Source organism: Phyllobates terribilis, unplaced genomic scaffold (assembly GCF_046119375.1).
Source record: "Phyllobates terribilis strain yellow unplaced genomic scaffold, ASM4611937v1 Scaffold_10__3_contigs__length_209671492, whole genome shotgun sequence".
In the NCBI taxonomy this organism is placed as follows: domain Eukaryota; kingdom Metazoa; phylum Chordata; class Amphibia; order Anura; family Dendrobatidae; genus Phyllobates; species Phyllobates terribilis.
The window spans coordinates 51,149,488-51,164,276 of NW_027362770.1; the positions used below are offsets into that span (position 1 = coordinate 51,149,488).

General features: G+C 41.4%; 1 protein-coding gene across 1 annotated transcript in view; it reads right to left on the reverse strand.

Moving 5' to 3' along the window:
* The window catches only part of DDX46 (DEAD-box helicase 46), a 102,839-nt gene that overhangs the window by 48,742 nt on the left and 39,308 nt on the right, over positions 1 to 14,789 (reverse strand). The window contains exons 9-14 of the mRNA XM_073649554.1: positions 14,267 to 14,387; positions 11,329 to 11,504; positions 8,252 to 8,373; positions 7,390 to 7,468; positions 1,982 to 2,064; positions 478 to 642 (exon numbers count right to left, since the gene is read on the reverse strand). Coding sequence (XP_073505655.1) covers positions 478 to 642; positions 1,982 to 2,064; positions 7,390 to 7,468; positions 8,252 to 8,373; positions 11,329 to 11,504; positions 14,267 to 14,387 — 746 coding nt within the window. The remainder of the gene's footprint in view (positions 1 to 477; positions 643 to 1,981; positions 2,065 to 7,389; positions 7,469 to 8,251; positions 8,374 to 11,328; positions 11,505 to 14,266; positions 14,388 to 14,789) is intronic.

Genomic DNA, 14,789 nt, shown 5'->3' on the forward strand with positions numbered 1-14,789 from the left:
TTAATGACACACCCCTCTCCCGCATTTTGGGTTTTTGTAGAATGTTCACACTCAAAGTCTAGACTTTTGCCATATAAAAGACGTTATTATTTAAGTTAGAAAAAATAAATCTGGCCACTGGTCCTGCCACTTCTGTTGAAATCTCAGCAGTGAAAAATCATTCAAAGAGCGGAGGCAGGCAAAGGGGCTGGGGAATCAGAGAGGAGGAGAAGATCCAGGGTACAGTCTGGCCCCTGGGCACCGAAATCTAATTAACAGAAAAATCTAATTGGAGATCAAATAAGAAACAACAAAACAGATTTCTTCTATCTATATTACTGCACCATTACATCCTTTTGTTTACTTGACATTACAAAATCGTGCTGACAGGTTCTCTTTATGTACAAGTATACCAAATTTTTTGTGAAATTTAGGCTTACATTTTACTTTGAAGAGGCTGTTAAAAAAAATTATAAAAAAAAAATTGTAGTTTCTTACCACATGCTGCTCCACTTCAGGACATACAACACTTCTTCCCCCCACCTGGACCTCAATAGGCTTGTTCAATATTCTTCTCGCCAATGCCTCCATGGCTCTTGGAAATGTAGCAGAGAACATGACAGTTTGTCTATCTGGTCTGACGTTGTCTATGATTCTCATAACCTGTCCAAATGTGAAAGAATCATTGATGCATCATACATGTACTATATACTAAATAATTTTTGGGTGGGATGGGGGGGTTAAGGAGGTACCAAATAAATCTAAAGCCTTGCTATACAGAACAGCAAAAAAATTAACCGGTTTTCAAAGATTTTTACAAGTTACCCAAACAACAGCAAATGTAACAAAATAAGAAGTAAACCGTAACCTGCCTTTATAATCCCTGCCAGTCTAGCGCAGCGGGGCTGGAGGGCTAAGCCGGTCTGTGCTTACTTTCCTGCAGAATTGACATCCTGTCTAGGTGCACAAGACCATTACACCTACATGAGCAACACAAATCCGCTGACACATGGAGGGCACATCATTGCAGGAAGAATAAGACCTCCAGAGCGGCAGCACTGGACCGGCTGAGATGTATAATTGAGTTATTTTATTGCACTTAAGACAATCCCTTTAAACGTCTCTAACAGCACCAAGAGCAAAGTAGATTTTAATCAAGTTCCACAATTTGATGTATAAAAACAATGTTCCTGTGCCGAGATAACAATATATAGCAAGGGAACATTTATAAAATTATTTGCTGTGTTTGATCACAGAGCTGCTCTAGTTCATGGTTGGTACATACCAAAGCTCTTGACTGGGTAAGGAAGCATAGATCCCTTATGGTGAGTATACATACAAAACAGCAGGGGCTTGCAGCTGCTACTAGCTCACATTTTCCTGCCTGTTTTGTCACAGAAGCAAGTGTTTCTGTTGCGCCTCCAGCCCTCTGAGATCATCCTTAATCGAATCAGTGACGTAGGCGCTCCAGCATTACGTCAGTGACTTATGATGAGCTCACAAGACTGGTGATACTGCAGCAGAAACGCTTGCTCCTGTGATAAAACTGACCGGCGGGGAAATACATCATACAAACAGCTGCAAACCCCTGCTGTTTTGTATGGATACTCACTGATCATAAGTGACTTATGCACCCAACCTCCTGGCCAAGACAGTTGTGTGCGCTAACCATGAACTGGAGCAGCTATGTATGGTCCGACACAGCAAACAACAGCCCACAGCAGGGGCACATTTCTAACATTATCTCAGCACAGTAACCTTTAAAAAAAAAAACCATCCAATTGTGGAGCTTATTATTATTCCAAAATGTATTAATTAAAATGTACTTTGTGCGACACCATTTTAAATTGAAGCACTGAAATGCTGATGTGTAGGTGTAACAGGTACGTAGATTTGAATCCACACAAGGTTATATCAAGAATTGGTATCTCAGCATAGGCGGCATTATAGAAAAACAATTCTCTACAGTGCAACTACAGACACTTTACATAAGACACTTTACCTGTGGCTCAAAACCCATATCAAACATTCTGTCTGCCTCATCCAGTACAACGTATGTAGATCGACGCAGGTTTGTTACTCGACCTGTACATCAGAAAGTCAGAGAAAAAAAAGGTGGAAAAGCGTTAAGAATACATGTCAAGCAGTTTATACAAGTTTTTCTTTTTAAAATAAAATCTTTCAAATGAAAACAAAACACCTATGAAACTTCACTTTACTAAGAACACCCCATATGACTATACACAGTAAAAAGGCCCTCTGGTATCTGGTTGGGTCAAGCCTACTCTTGCGTACCATCGCATGGCTAGGAGGACCTGTATATTCAGCCCTCTCCAAGCACACATCTTAAAACTAAGACTGAGGTGGAGCCTGGAGCCACGTCAGGCATTTTATGACAGCGGTCACCTAGGAAAGAACATATTAGAGATTACAGCGCATGTGTGGGAAGCAAAGAGCCCATAGTAAATGCTTCAGTAAAACTGTCCGCTGTTTACCTCGAAGAACAAATCACACAGATCTCAAATGCTAAGGACAAAAATTACAAAGCAGTGGATAACTATGTACCCCAATATGTTGGGAAAGGGAATACACTCTGGTAAATGTTGCCTTACAGACTTTATAGATTTCTTTTTTCAGATACATTTTAATGGAGTGTGACATTCAATCATTGGGACCTTTAGTTATTAATTTTGAGGCACGTGTGGCTCAATCAGTGTCTCAAAGTAAAAAGAAGTTTCTAAAACAGTGACACATATCCACCCAATGTACGTGACATGAGTTTGAACGCAGCACTGACATGTAATGGCCATTCAAGCCAATAGCTAAAAATATCACAATTTCCTCTAGTATCTTCAAACACCTTACCATCCTTCCACCGGATCCGTGCATCTGACAAAGTGCTGAAACAAACCTACCTTCCGAGAGCAGTCTTGGAAATCCAGTTCTATATTTCTTGCACGGAAATATTTTTTCCACAGAAGTTAAACAATGTAACAGTTTAGTAAAGGGTTTTTTTCAGAACACAGTGATAAAAACAGACAAGTTCAGCATGCAAATATTTCCATATCAAATTCATTACATTTCTCTTATTGGGCTAAAGATATATATTCCTGAGAACACAAGTGTGTGCAGCCAACTGCAATGTGTGCGATCAAACCAATCCATAGAAGTCAATGACATCTGAGCCATCCATCAATTTATGCAGAAAGAGAAGAGTGTCATGAATCACAAAATCTGTGTCCTCCGTTCCCACAATCAGACCAGTTGGTTTTCATAGCATCTCCAGAGATCATGCTGCCTTCACACCCAAGGAACGAGCAGCAAAGCAGAAGAGGAGATCAAGATCTAGAGCTCCCGCTTTCACTCTGAGCAAAGGTTTTGGCTTCCTATGTTGTTGGTCTGCAGAGTGTTGGATGGCTTCTAGATCTACCCCCCAGAACCGTCTGACAAGAGCGCGATATCTGGCGATGGTGAGAGTCTTTCACTATGAAACCAATCTGACAGTTCATCCCCATTGATTTGGGTCAGCTTTAAAAATCCAAATTTCACAGTTCATGTATGGACCACAATTTCCAGACCAGCCCCTGGTCTCCAGACAAATTAAGCTTGATAGGCATACAATAGACTGGAGATCGCGATCCATACATGCAGCGCGACCCAGCCTTACAGTGACAGAACAGCTCAGGTCCATGCAGTGGAGACCATCGTGTGCAGATTACAGGCGGACAGAGGCAGAAAGAGACCAAAAAGGCTCTGCAATCAGGAGGGAAATAGGCATCAAGGTATTGCAGCAGTTTAACATTATGGCGGGCAATCCTTCTTAGAGCACATTAACATCGTTTATCTTTAGCCATTCTTCCCACCCACCATACAGAAAAAAATACACGAGAGCCATGTAAAGAAATGCGTTGTAATTAGGAGCAGTTAGAAGTAATGGATGAGGCTTTCATTATCACAGGTTTGGCCCAGTTTGTCTCCTGCGTGGTATTATCACTCTATCTAATGTTTTCTTAGGGACCTCTAACAATACTACTTGCCCAAGGCTCAGTCAGCAATTTCTAGTATGAGGCTTGCAGTTCTTCTTCTGTATATGTATTAAATGTTTAAAAATGGCTAATTTTTAATTTTTATGTAAAAAGCAGTAAATAGAAGACCCTCTTTAGCCATTACATTAAACCAAACAAAAAACAAGATCTCTTTAGGTGTAAATTACAGCTGCTCTGTCACTAGATTGCACAATACAAACTGAATACACTATTAGTTCTTAGGGTCCAGTAAAAAATTAACAGGTAAGTAGTTACTAACTGCCTCCCTGTTCTAACCAGTGCAGATCTCTGCCGGAAATGAGAGCGGTCACTGACCACTCCTGATGGCCATTCTGTGGCTTCTGCTGATGTCACATCGACTGAGCAGCGGCTTCTTGCGCCCTGCAGTTGACAGGGCATGACTACTGACGTCATGCTGACAGCAGGATCCCCGCTGCGTAACTGCGGGAAGCTGGCTGTCAATCAACATGACATCGGCAGTCAACGCCCTGTCAACTGAGAAGCTCAAAAGAAGAAGAGCTGTTCTGTTGACGTAGAGAAGCTGAATCGCCTGCATAAGTGGTCAGTGACCACTCTGAGCTGGCACCAGGTAGATCAGGCAGGTAGGTGCTCACTAGTTAGAAAACTACCTGCCTGTTTATTTTTTGGTGCATAGTAAAAAAAAAAAAAAAATTTAGTTCTGGATAACCCCTTGAATTTTTATATCATACCTAATGCGGTTACAATCTATGTGAGAATGGCTGTATAATCCTGATATTAAAGGTGTTGTCTAGACTAACATGAAAAGTCTGTAGTCCTTCTGTGTGACTGTGGACTTGTGAACCCTCACAGCGCCCTCACTGAGAATGTGCCGATCTCTGCCCCAGGAGCGGTGGTCAAGTATGTGATAAGCATACCCCAAGGCAGAACCAGTCTAGTGGGTGCGGTCTTGCTCAATACACTTGTATTCGCAAGGCTGTGCCCAGTAGATGGGCGAGGCTGTGCCCATTAGATGGGTTTTGCCCAGGAGTATGCATATTGCACACCTGACCTCCGTTCCTGGGGCAGAGAACGGCAAATCCTTACAGTGCGTGTGCTAGGAGGATTCACAAGTCTTCAGTCACACAGAGTGACTGTAAAGTTTTCATTTTAGACCAGACAACCCCTAGAAGATGAGTATTTTATGAAATCAGATACAGAATGAAATGGCTCATGAATGCAAACAATCAATCTCCGCCCACCCAGAATGACTGACAGCTGCAGCTTATACTGAGCAGTGTTAGGGGCAATGAGAAGCTGCCATTCAAGCTAGGTGAGTGGAGAGCGAGTTACCCTTTCATAAAGGGTTGTATAGACATTTTCAAAGTAAGTATACAGCCTCATCAGGTCTGAATAGTTTAATACAAGCAGTTTGTTTTGTGAATTCTGGTGACAGATTCACTTTAAAAAGGATTTGCCCAGAATGTGCAGCCACTTTTTCAGCACATAATTTATTGAAACATTTGATATACTCTCACTGCAATACAGTGCAGTCTACAAAATCATTAAAAGGAGCCACATTTAAACCACTTATTACAAAGTTTCAGTTGTGTAGATGCTGGAGAAAAATGGCCACAATTTCTAAATCCCAGAGAATCCCATAAAAGGGACACTGTCAAAGAATGACTGTTCAAACCAAGCATAGGCGCTCAGGGCACCATAGCGTGGCCGAACATTTAAATACACCTTCCCAGCTACTTTTTTTCTCCTTTATATCCACTCCTCCCCTCTATGACTGACAGATCTGGCTTCATAGAGCCAGAGTAGGGTGGAGATAGATGGAAAACAAGCAGGTGGGAACATGCACTTAAATGATTGGCCGCGCCATAGAGCACTGAGTGCCTGTACTTAGTTTGAACAGTCATTCTGTAAAGGGACTCTTGTCGGCACAGAATGACTTTTCAAGCTAAGTACAGGCACTCCATGCATTAAGGCATGGTCAATCATTTGAATCCACCTTCCCACCTGCTTTTTTTCCATCTAACTCCACCCTAATATGGCTCTATGAAGCCAGATCTGTCAAAGAAGAGGGGTGGAGTGGCGATAGATGGAAAGCAGATGGGAAGGCGTTTTTAAAGGATTGACCCCGCCATGATGCACCGAGAACATGTTCTTGGTTTGAACAGTCATTCTGTACTGACAGAGCCCTTTACTTTCAGAAGGCAAGCAAAGGAAGCAATTTACAGAAAAAAAATAAATGGGCTTGCAGCAGTTAAGAATTCAGTCTGTTTTCATTCCGGATCTTAAAGAAATTACATATGTTAGCTAATGTCTTAGGTTTTAGTAAGTGAACTGGACTGTATAACTTCTCTCACAGATATCAGGTTGTGCACTTTTAAGTGTAAAGTAGGGAGAAAAAAATATACACAACTGAACTGAACCTAGAATTGGCAATGTAAAATGGTCTGAGAAGAACAAGGTAAAGTGCTTTCACACTGTGTTCACGCACCCTTTCAGTGGCTCTGTCGGGGCTTACATCCAACTCCCCCCATGCAAAACGGGATTTGGGTGTATGCACCGGCGGTGCCCTAGATTATAATGGTGCCCACAAAGCGAACGTGCCCTCTGATGTGCATCATTTTCTGCAGTGTGCTGGAGGCAGACACAGACGTAATATGAATCCCGTTTTGCAGGGGGGTTCAGACATAAACCACGACTAGGCCACCGAGCGAGTACTAAACGCAATGTGAAAGGACCCTTTGGGTGTGCACTCATTTACTGACTAGTCATAGTTTTCTTCTAGGCAGCCTAAGGCATTACAGTTACAGAATCATAGACGTTGAGGCATGTGAAGCAATAACGTCATGTTCACATGATATGTCAGCAAATTTCATACTCATAGGTACAGGACAGATTTTTTTTTATTGCCACAGAAAATACTGCAACAAATCTGCAAGTTGTGTGAAATAATTATGGTTCCAGTAGGTTTCTGATATGGGACCAGTTATTTTCATAAAAATAAACATGATCTAGGGTTGAAGTATCCAATAAAATTGGTGAGATGCGCAAAATGACCAGGACAAACTGACAAATTGCAATCACCCCCACCCACACTGTCATCAATGGCACCTGCGTAACCCTAGTAGTTTTAAAATTTTTAGCTTAAAAACAGTGTACTGGGAATACAGCACTAACAATATATATATATGGTTAGACAAGCCACTGTGCCAGTGTAAATAAGGTGGGCACTGCCGCTACACCTCCATGCTCATGAGTAAAGGTCTTGGACAGTACATCAATGTTATAGCCCCCAGATACTGTGAATAAGAGTTGTAACCAAAGCAAACAAATACATTTGTGAAATAGAATTAAAATAGAAAACCTCTCACAAAAAATAATGACTCACCATTGTTTGCACCTAACATGTCAATCATGCGACCAGGCGTACAGACTATTATCTCTGCACCTCGCTTAAGTTCAGCAATCTGGAACGAAGGAAAACGTAGTAAGGAATTACTCCAAGCACTATGCAGTAGTCTTCTAAGAAGCTACATGGAAAAATGCTTTAGCTAACTTTGAGGATGCTTTTTAAATACTGGTAATAGATGCAACTGCCAATGTTAAGCTTCTCTTATTATAACATCTGCTGCAACATTAGAAGTGTACACGAGAAATAGCATTATTTCTGGTCAATATATGCCTTTTATTCAGCATCTATCACCAGTTCTCCTGCCCTGCAGGATCCACTTGTGTGTGTCAGTTCTCCTGCCCTGCAGGATCCATTTGTGTGTGTCAGTTCTCCTGCCCTGCAGGATCCATTTGTGTGTGTCAGTTCTCCTTGAGCTGCTGGATGGAGACTAGCTGTTATAAAGTCATCCCGATCCCAGGCTCTTATATACACAGGAAGCACCATTATACAGCAGCAATGAGCAGGATGAGAACAAAATAACTAAAATGGTCTGTTTTTTGTATCTGTGCTGTGCTTCACTCACTCATTGAAGCATCACCCTCCTATTGTCCTCTTTCCACATACTTTAATGAGCAGCAGCTGTAACCTGATTCCTCAGTAAGGCTTCACTTTATTAGAGCGAATGATCAGTAAAAACTCTGATAAGTAAAGAGGCATTTTTCTATGATAATATATTATAAAGTCTCTTATCTTTGCTTGTACTACTGATTTATGGAAATCTTGTTGAAACGACATTAGCTCTTTAACCATAAACTTGCTCTTCTTAAAACATATTTATGTAGAGTGTGCATTATCATACCTGTTCACTGATGCCTGTTCCGCCATATACACAGACTACCCGCAGTCCAAGTGTCTTGGAGAACTTCTTGCACTCTTTGGTTATTTGTAAAGCCAGCTCCCTAGTAGGTGTCATTATGACCGCTAAAAAGAAAGATGTCATATAATCCATATTCAGTCACAGAATTTTATGCACACAATATTATATAATGACATATCTAACACATTCAATGATAGAAAAAGTACTAATGAAACAAAAGTATTGTTAGAAGCGTCTAACATCCTACCTCGGGGCTGCTCAGGTTCCATCTCAGAAGCCTATAAGCACAGATTGTAGGTCACATTCTGCCATGCATGTCTCTAAAATGTGTCTGCTCTTACAAAGTTAGGCCCTATTCACACTTTTGTATATTGGGCAGCAGCCCACTCCTGGTTTTGGCTTATATATACTAATACAGAATACTGAGCTACATATGCAAGTGAGAATGAGGCCTGACGTAGAACATTATGGGTCACTACTGATAACAACCAGCCTTGTTCCTTCCTAGAGGTCATCTCTCACTCCCCCAGCACTTCAGCAGACTCCCTCTGACCAGCAGGCAGCTTATAGGCACAGATATACAGTACAGACCAAAAGTTTGGACACACCTTCTCATTTAAAGAAATTTCTGTATTTTCATGACTTTGAAAATTGTACATTCACACTGAAGGCATCAAAACTATGAATTACCACATGTGGAATTATATACTTACCAAAAAAGTGTGAAACAACTGAAAATATGTCTTATACTAGATGGTGGCCCGATTCTAAAGCATCGGGTATTCTAGCATATGTATGCGGCCAACCAGGCGCAATTAGCAGAGTGATGTCGGAAATGGTTTTCACTTCACAGGTGTGCCCTGTCAGGTTTAATAAGTGGGATTTCTCGCCTTATAAATGGGGTTGGGACCATCAGTTGTGTTGTGCAGAAGTCTGGGGGATACACAGCTGATAGTCCATCTGAATAGACTGTTAGAATTTGTATTATGGCAAGAAAAAAGCAGCCAAAGTAAAGAAAAACGAGTGGCCATCATTACTTTAAGAAATGAAGGTCAGTCAGTCCGAAAAATTGGGCAAACTTTGAATGTGTCCCCAAGTGCAGTTGCAAAAACCATCAAGCGCTACAAAGAAACTGGCTCACATGAGGACCGCCCCAGGAAAGGAAGACCAAGAGTCACCTCTGCTTCTGAGGATAAGTTTATCAGAGTCACCAGCCTCAGAAATGGCAGGTTAACAGCAGCTCAGATTAGACACCAGGTCAATGCCACACAGAGTTCTAGCAGCAAACACATCTCTACAACAACTGTTAAGAGGAGACTTTGTGCAGCAGGCCTTCATGGTAAAATAGCTGCTAGGAAACCACTGCTAACGACAGGCAACAAGCAGAAGAGACTTGTTTGGGCTAAAGAACACAAGGAATGAACATTAGACCAGTGGAAATCTGTGCTTTGGTCTGATGAGTCCAAATTTGAGATCTTTGGTTCCAACCACCGTGTCTTTGTGCGACGCTGAAAAGGTGAACGAATGGACTCTACATGCCTGGTTCCCACCGTGAAGAATGGAGGAGGAGGTGTGAGGGTGCTTTGCTGGTGACACTGTTGGGGATTTATTCAAAATTGAAGGCATACTGAACCAGCATGGCTACCACAGCATCTTGCAGCGGCATGCTATTCCATCCGGTTTGCGTTTAGTTGGACCATTATTTATTTTTCAACAGGACAATGACCCCAAACACACCTCCAGGCTGTGTAAGGGCTATTTGACCAAGGGGGAGAGTGAAGGGGTGCTACGCCAGATGATCTGACCTCCACAGTCACCAGACCTGAACCCAATCGAGATGGTTTGGGGTGAGCTGGACCGCAGAGTGAAGGCAAAAGGGCCAACAAGTGCTAAGCATCTCTGGGAACTCCTTCAAGATTGTTGGAAGACCATTTCCGGTGACTACCTCTTGAAGCTCATCAAGAGAATGCCAAGAGTGTGCAAAGCAGACATCAAAGCAAAAGGTGGCTACTTTGAAGAACCTAGAATATAAGACATATTTTCAGTTGTTTCACACTTTTTTGTTAAGTATATAATTCCACATGTGTTAATTCATAGTTTTGATGCCTTAAGTGTGAATGTACAATTTTCATAGTTATGAAAATACAGAAAAATCTTTAAATGAGAAGGGGTGTCCAAACTTTTGGTCTGTACTGTATAAAACAATATAATGTAATACAATAGAAAAGGCAGAAGTCTATTGCTGGTGTTGGGGCATGCATAGGTGATGATCACACTGCCATGATCAGAATTTAAAGGCTACAGTTCAGATCTCGGTATCCTTATAAAAACTGAAAATTTAAGCTTTCAAAAAAGATCCCTTTCTTGGTGTAATATTCAAGTGCAGTGATCATTTCAAGTCTGGGAGCAGACCTAAGAAACTCAGTTTGTGTAACGTAGGCAGAAGCCATCTCTACATCCCCCATCCCTGTAGAGCCTTCCAGAAACACCAACCTTTTAGATTATAGCTCCTTACAAAAGAAAGAAGTGTGCCGATTTCATATTATGTAGCAAAGCAGTGAGAATATGAGCAACTAGTAATAACTCCCTTAGTTAAAGAATGATCTGATTTGGTCTATGCTGTTTACTGGCATGGGTCACTGAGAATTATGGTTTCTTCAGTATGGCTGATTAGGAGCATGCAGACGCAGACATCAGTGACCTGAATGAACTCGTCACATCCTTAAAGGCAACCTTTCATTAGATAAATGCTGCCCAAACCACAGGCAGCATGAATAGGAGTATGGCTGCATTATTGAAGCCAGGTGTCTTTCTCTGAAACGTTGAGGCATTTCAGAGGAAGTAGTTTGAGAGGTTTCCCCCTATAATTCATACCGGATTAGCCAATTTTGTTCTTTCTTAAAGGCTGCACCATTTGAGAGAAAAACAGAAATTAATCCAAAGCCAAAGAACAACTGGCATTACCTGAAATATGTAACTAGATTGTGATTGAGAAAAAGGTCTTCATATTTAAGTAAATAGAAAGAAAATAACATGCAGAATTTCATAAGATGACTTACTAATTGGCCCTTCACCTTCTTCTAAAGGTCTCTGGTCCAAAATATGTCGAAACATAGGCAGCAGGAAGGCAATTGTTTTTCCACTTCCGGTTTTGGCAATGCCAATTAAATCACGGCCAGACATGATTGCAGGAATAGCTTGTGCTTGGATTGGCGTTGGTTTTTCATATGCGTGTCTGATGGCAACCAGAAGATGAACACATTCAATAGAAAAATACTTTAAAAGGATAGCCAGGGTGTACTTTCTTCCTTTGATCAATGTCAACAGCTCTATCAAGTCCCCAGACAATTTTTTTTTTTTTTAGGTATCTGAAACTAAGGCATGCCCTAAATACCCAGCAACCAGACATTGGAAACTCTCTCATAGCCTCATACCCCCTGAATGTGAGCCTAAAGAGCCAGGGACCCAAGGGGGTCTCCCCAGAATGTGTGTTAACAGCAATTAACAAGCTAGTCAAAATGTATGTAGTCAATCAATGCTACCTGACTCCTAGCAGGTTATATAAAATGGTAGTTCCCCCCCCACTGCAGATTGCTAGAACGGTGGGGAAGAGGCGGCAGATTTTATACATCTGATGTGGTATTGCCCTCCTCATACAATCCACTATAGCACTCTGCCCTTTATTAGGAATCATTGATGAGGACACTTAGCCTCATAACTCTAGCAGTCTTCTCAGAGAAACATTGTTTTTGGCCCGCAAGGCTATCGCCATTAGATGGATGGATAGAAGACCAACACAAATTTCACACTGGGTCAATATGGTAAATACTGCAGCTTCTTATAAGAGGGTGGTATATAAAAATAGATACAGTCATGAAAAATTTGATAGGGTATGGAAACCTTGGTGATCCCCCTTAGACTCACGTTGATCCACAGGTGATGAGGGGTATTCTCTCATGATAAAGTATGTGATATCTGGTGACTGACATGGGTGTCTTATGGTTTTGGACATCCATGTTATATTAGACCTATGTTATGTTAAGGGCAAGGTTAAATTTGCCAGACAGTATTAATGAGCAATTAATTTTTTCAATAAAACATGTTTAAAATTTTTTTTAAAAGCGATATCTAAAATGTATTTTTTAGCTATATTAACACCCCAAACCACTTTTGTAATTTCCTTTTTTACACAACACCCCAACGCGTCTCCCTAATCCTTAAATCTTCGAGATATTTTTTTTGGGAGGAGTGTCAAACATGACGTCACAGGAGCATTCACTCCCTGCAGTGTCCATTGCCCCTCCTGGAGCCGGACGTCACAGGGGCAGCAGTACAGTTACTCACTAGTTTGTTCGATGGCAGCCCCCTTTGAAGACATCCGGGGTGATGGATGCTGGGGTTGATGTCAGTGCAGCAACAGGACTCTGCTTCCATCTCCGCCGCCCCCATAGCTTCAGTGAAAGAAGAGGTCATCAGGGGGCGGAGAGAGGAGTGAGTTACACCAGCGCTCCCCCACAGCTTCTAGCACCACCGTGAAACAAATCAGGGGGCTGTGATGGTGTCACTCGCTGCTTCTTTCACTACCCACAGTTGGTGACTAGTTTGAGGGTGGTGCTACAAGCTATGGGGGCGGTGCTGGTGTTACTCACTGTTTCCATCTAAGCCCCCTGACTACGTCTTCTTTCACAGAAGCTACAGCGGTGTCTAAGACAAAAGCAGAGTGCCGGCGCTGCACTCACATGTCCCACAGTGTCCATCACCCACGATCCACAAAGTCTTTAGAGGCTATAGTAGGGAAATGGTACATTTTTTTTTATTGAAACCAAGTTGCAAAAATTATTTTTGGCCCAAAATGCATGCATTCATGTAAACAAAAAAAAAAACACTTGTCTAGGAATGTGGACAACCCCCTCAAGTTAAGACAAGACGTTAAGTCATTAAAGGGGTATTCCTCTTTCAGGAAAATCCCAACACCTGTAAAATACCTAAAACAAGGAACAGCCAGGTACTCCATTCCTGATCCAGTCAGTGTTTTAACTGCAGCACTGAGCTCAGCGGCAGTGAGGGGTGAGTGTCTGATGTGTTTGTTATTTTATATTATATTATTTGGGGTCACTGCACTTGACTGCAGCAGTAATGTATTACAACAACAAAACATACGGTAGCTCTCAGCTTCACCCCAACTGAAACATTTGAAGGTCTTTTTAGCAAATCCTTACAGAGTTAAATAGGAATGTAACTACTGCAGTCAATCACTGCCCTAGTGCTCTTGTGCTAGTGATTATTGTGCTGAAGTGGTCCAGTCATCACTGGTGGACACGTTAACAAGACCAGAGGACCACAAAAGCAGTGATGCAGAGGAGAACTTCACAGGCGAGTACTTTATTCATTCTTTAAAATATTATTTCCTCCTGCATTTAATCTCTAAACAAAGATGAAATAGAGGTCATAAAATGGCTAGATATGTGGAGGGTCTGCCTCCGAGAGCGACCTTTGTCATCAGGAGAACATGATTAAGACTAGACTCTTCTGTCAACAGAATATTAAAAGGAAAATTCCAGTCATCATCATTCATGTAGGAAAACGGAAACCAGGCACTGAGAAATCTGGCTCAGATAGGGGGTCTTCAGTGGTTACACTAATATAATTTTTACTCCTCTGGGAAAATTATGATGTTGAAGAATTAGCAGCTTAATGCCATACAGAAAAAAATATGTATCAAGACTAAAGTACAGCTCTGCAATGTAAAGCGAAGACAAACACTACCTGATGGTTGAGTTTGCTGTGCGTTCCTTTAAAGGGGTAGTCCATGATAAAAAGTCTGTACAAAATGTAATAGGGCGCAACCAAATGGCAACTACAGCCTCATGGCGTGGCTCCAAATTGGACATTAGCTTTGTAAGAGTCAGGGAGGCCTTCAGAGCAAGATTACACATAATAGGATCTAACAGCGCTACTTAAATACGCCATACAGCACATGTACAGGTAAATCCTTACTTTTTAAGGGAATTCAGAATCTTCATCGATATGCCACACTGCACCCAGGTTTTAATTGGCTTAGGACAATTTTTCCCCTTAACTGTAATTCCTTCAAGTTCGAGTCTGAGGCTATTGACATCTGGTAGGAAAAAGGAAGGCATTAAGTGATAATGCTATTAAACAATTGCCTATGGTAAATGCATTGGAAAATTGGTGCATTAGCAGTGAGGTGTAGTAGTAAGAAAAAAAAAACAAAGAACAAAACAAAAAGACACCACAATTTCTAGAGAAACACCCATCACTGCAAAGGTTAAAGACTATGAATGCTTTTAAGTGCTAAAAACAAATGGTGCAGACTGAGGAGTTATAAAATATAGTGGTGTGAAAAAGTATTTGCCCCCTTCCTGATTTCTTATTCTAGTGCATGTTAGTCACATTTAAATGTTTCAGATCACAAAACAAATGTAAAATATTAGATAAAGATAAAACAAGTAACCAACAATTGCAGTTTTTAAATGAAGGTCTTTATTATTAAGGGAAA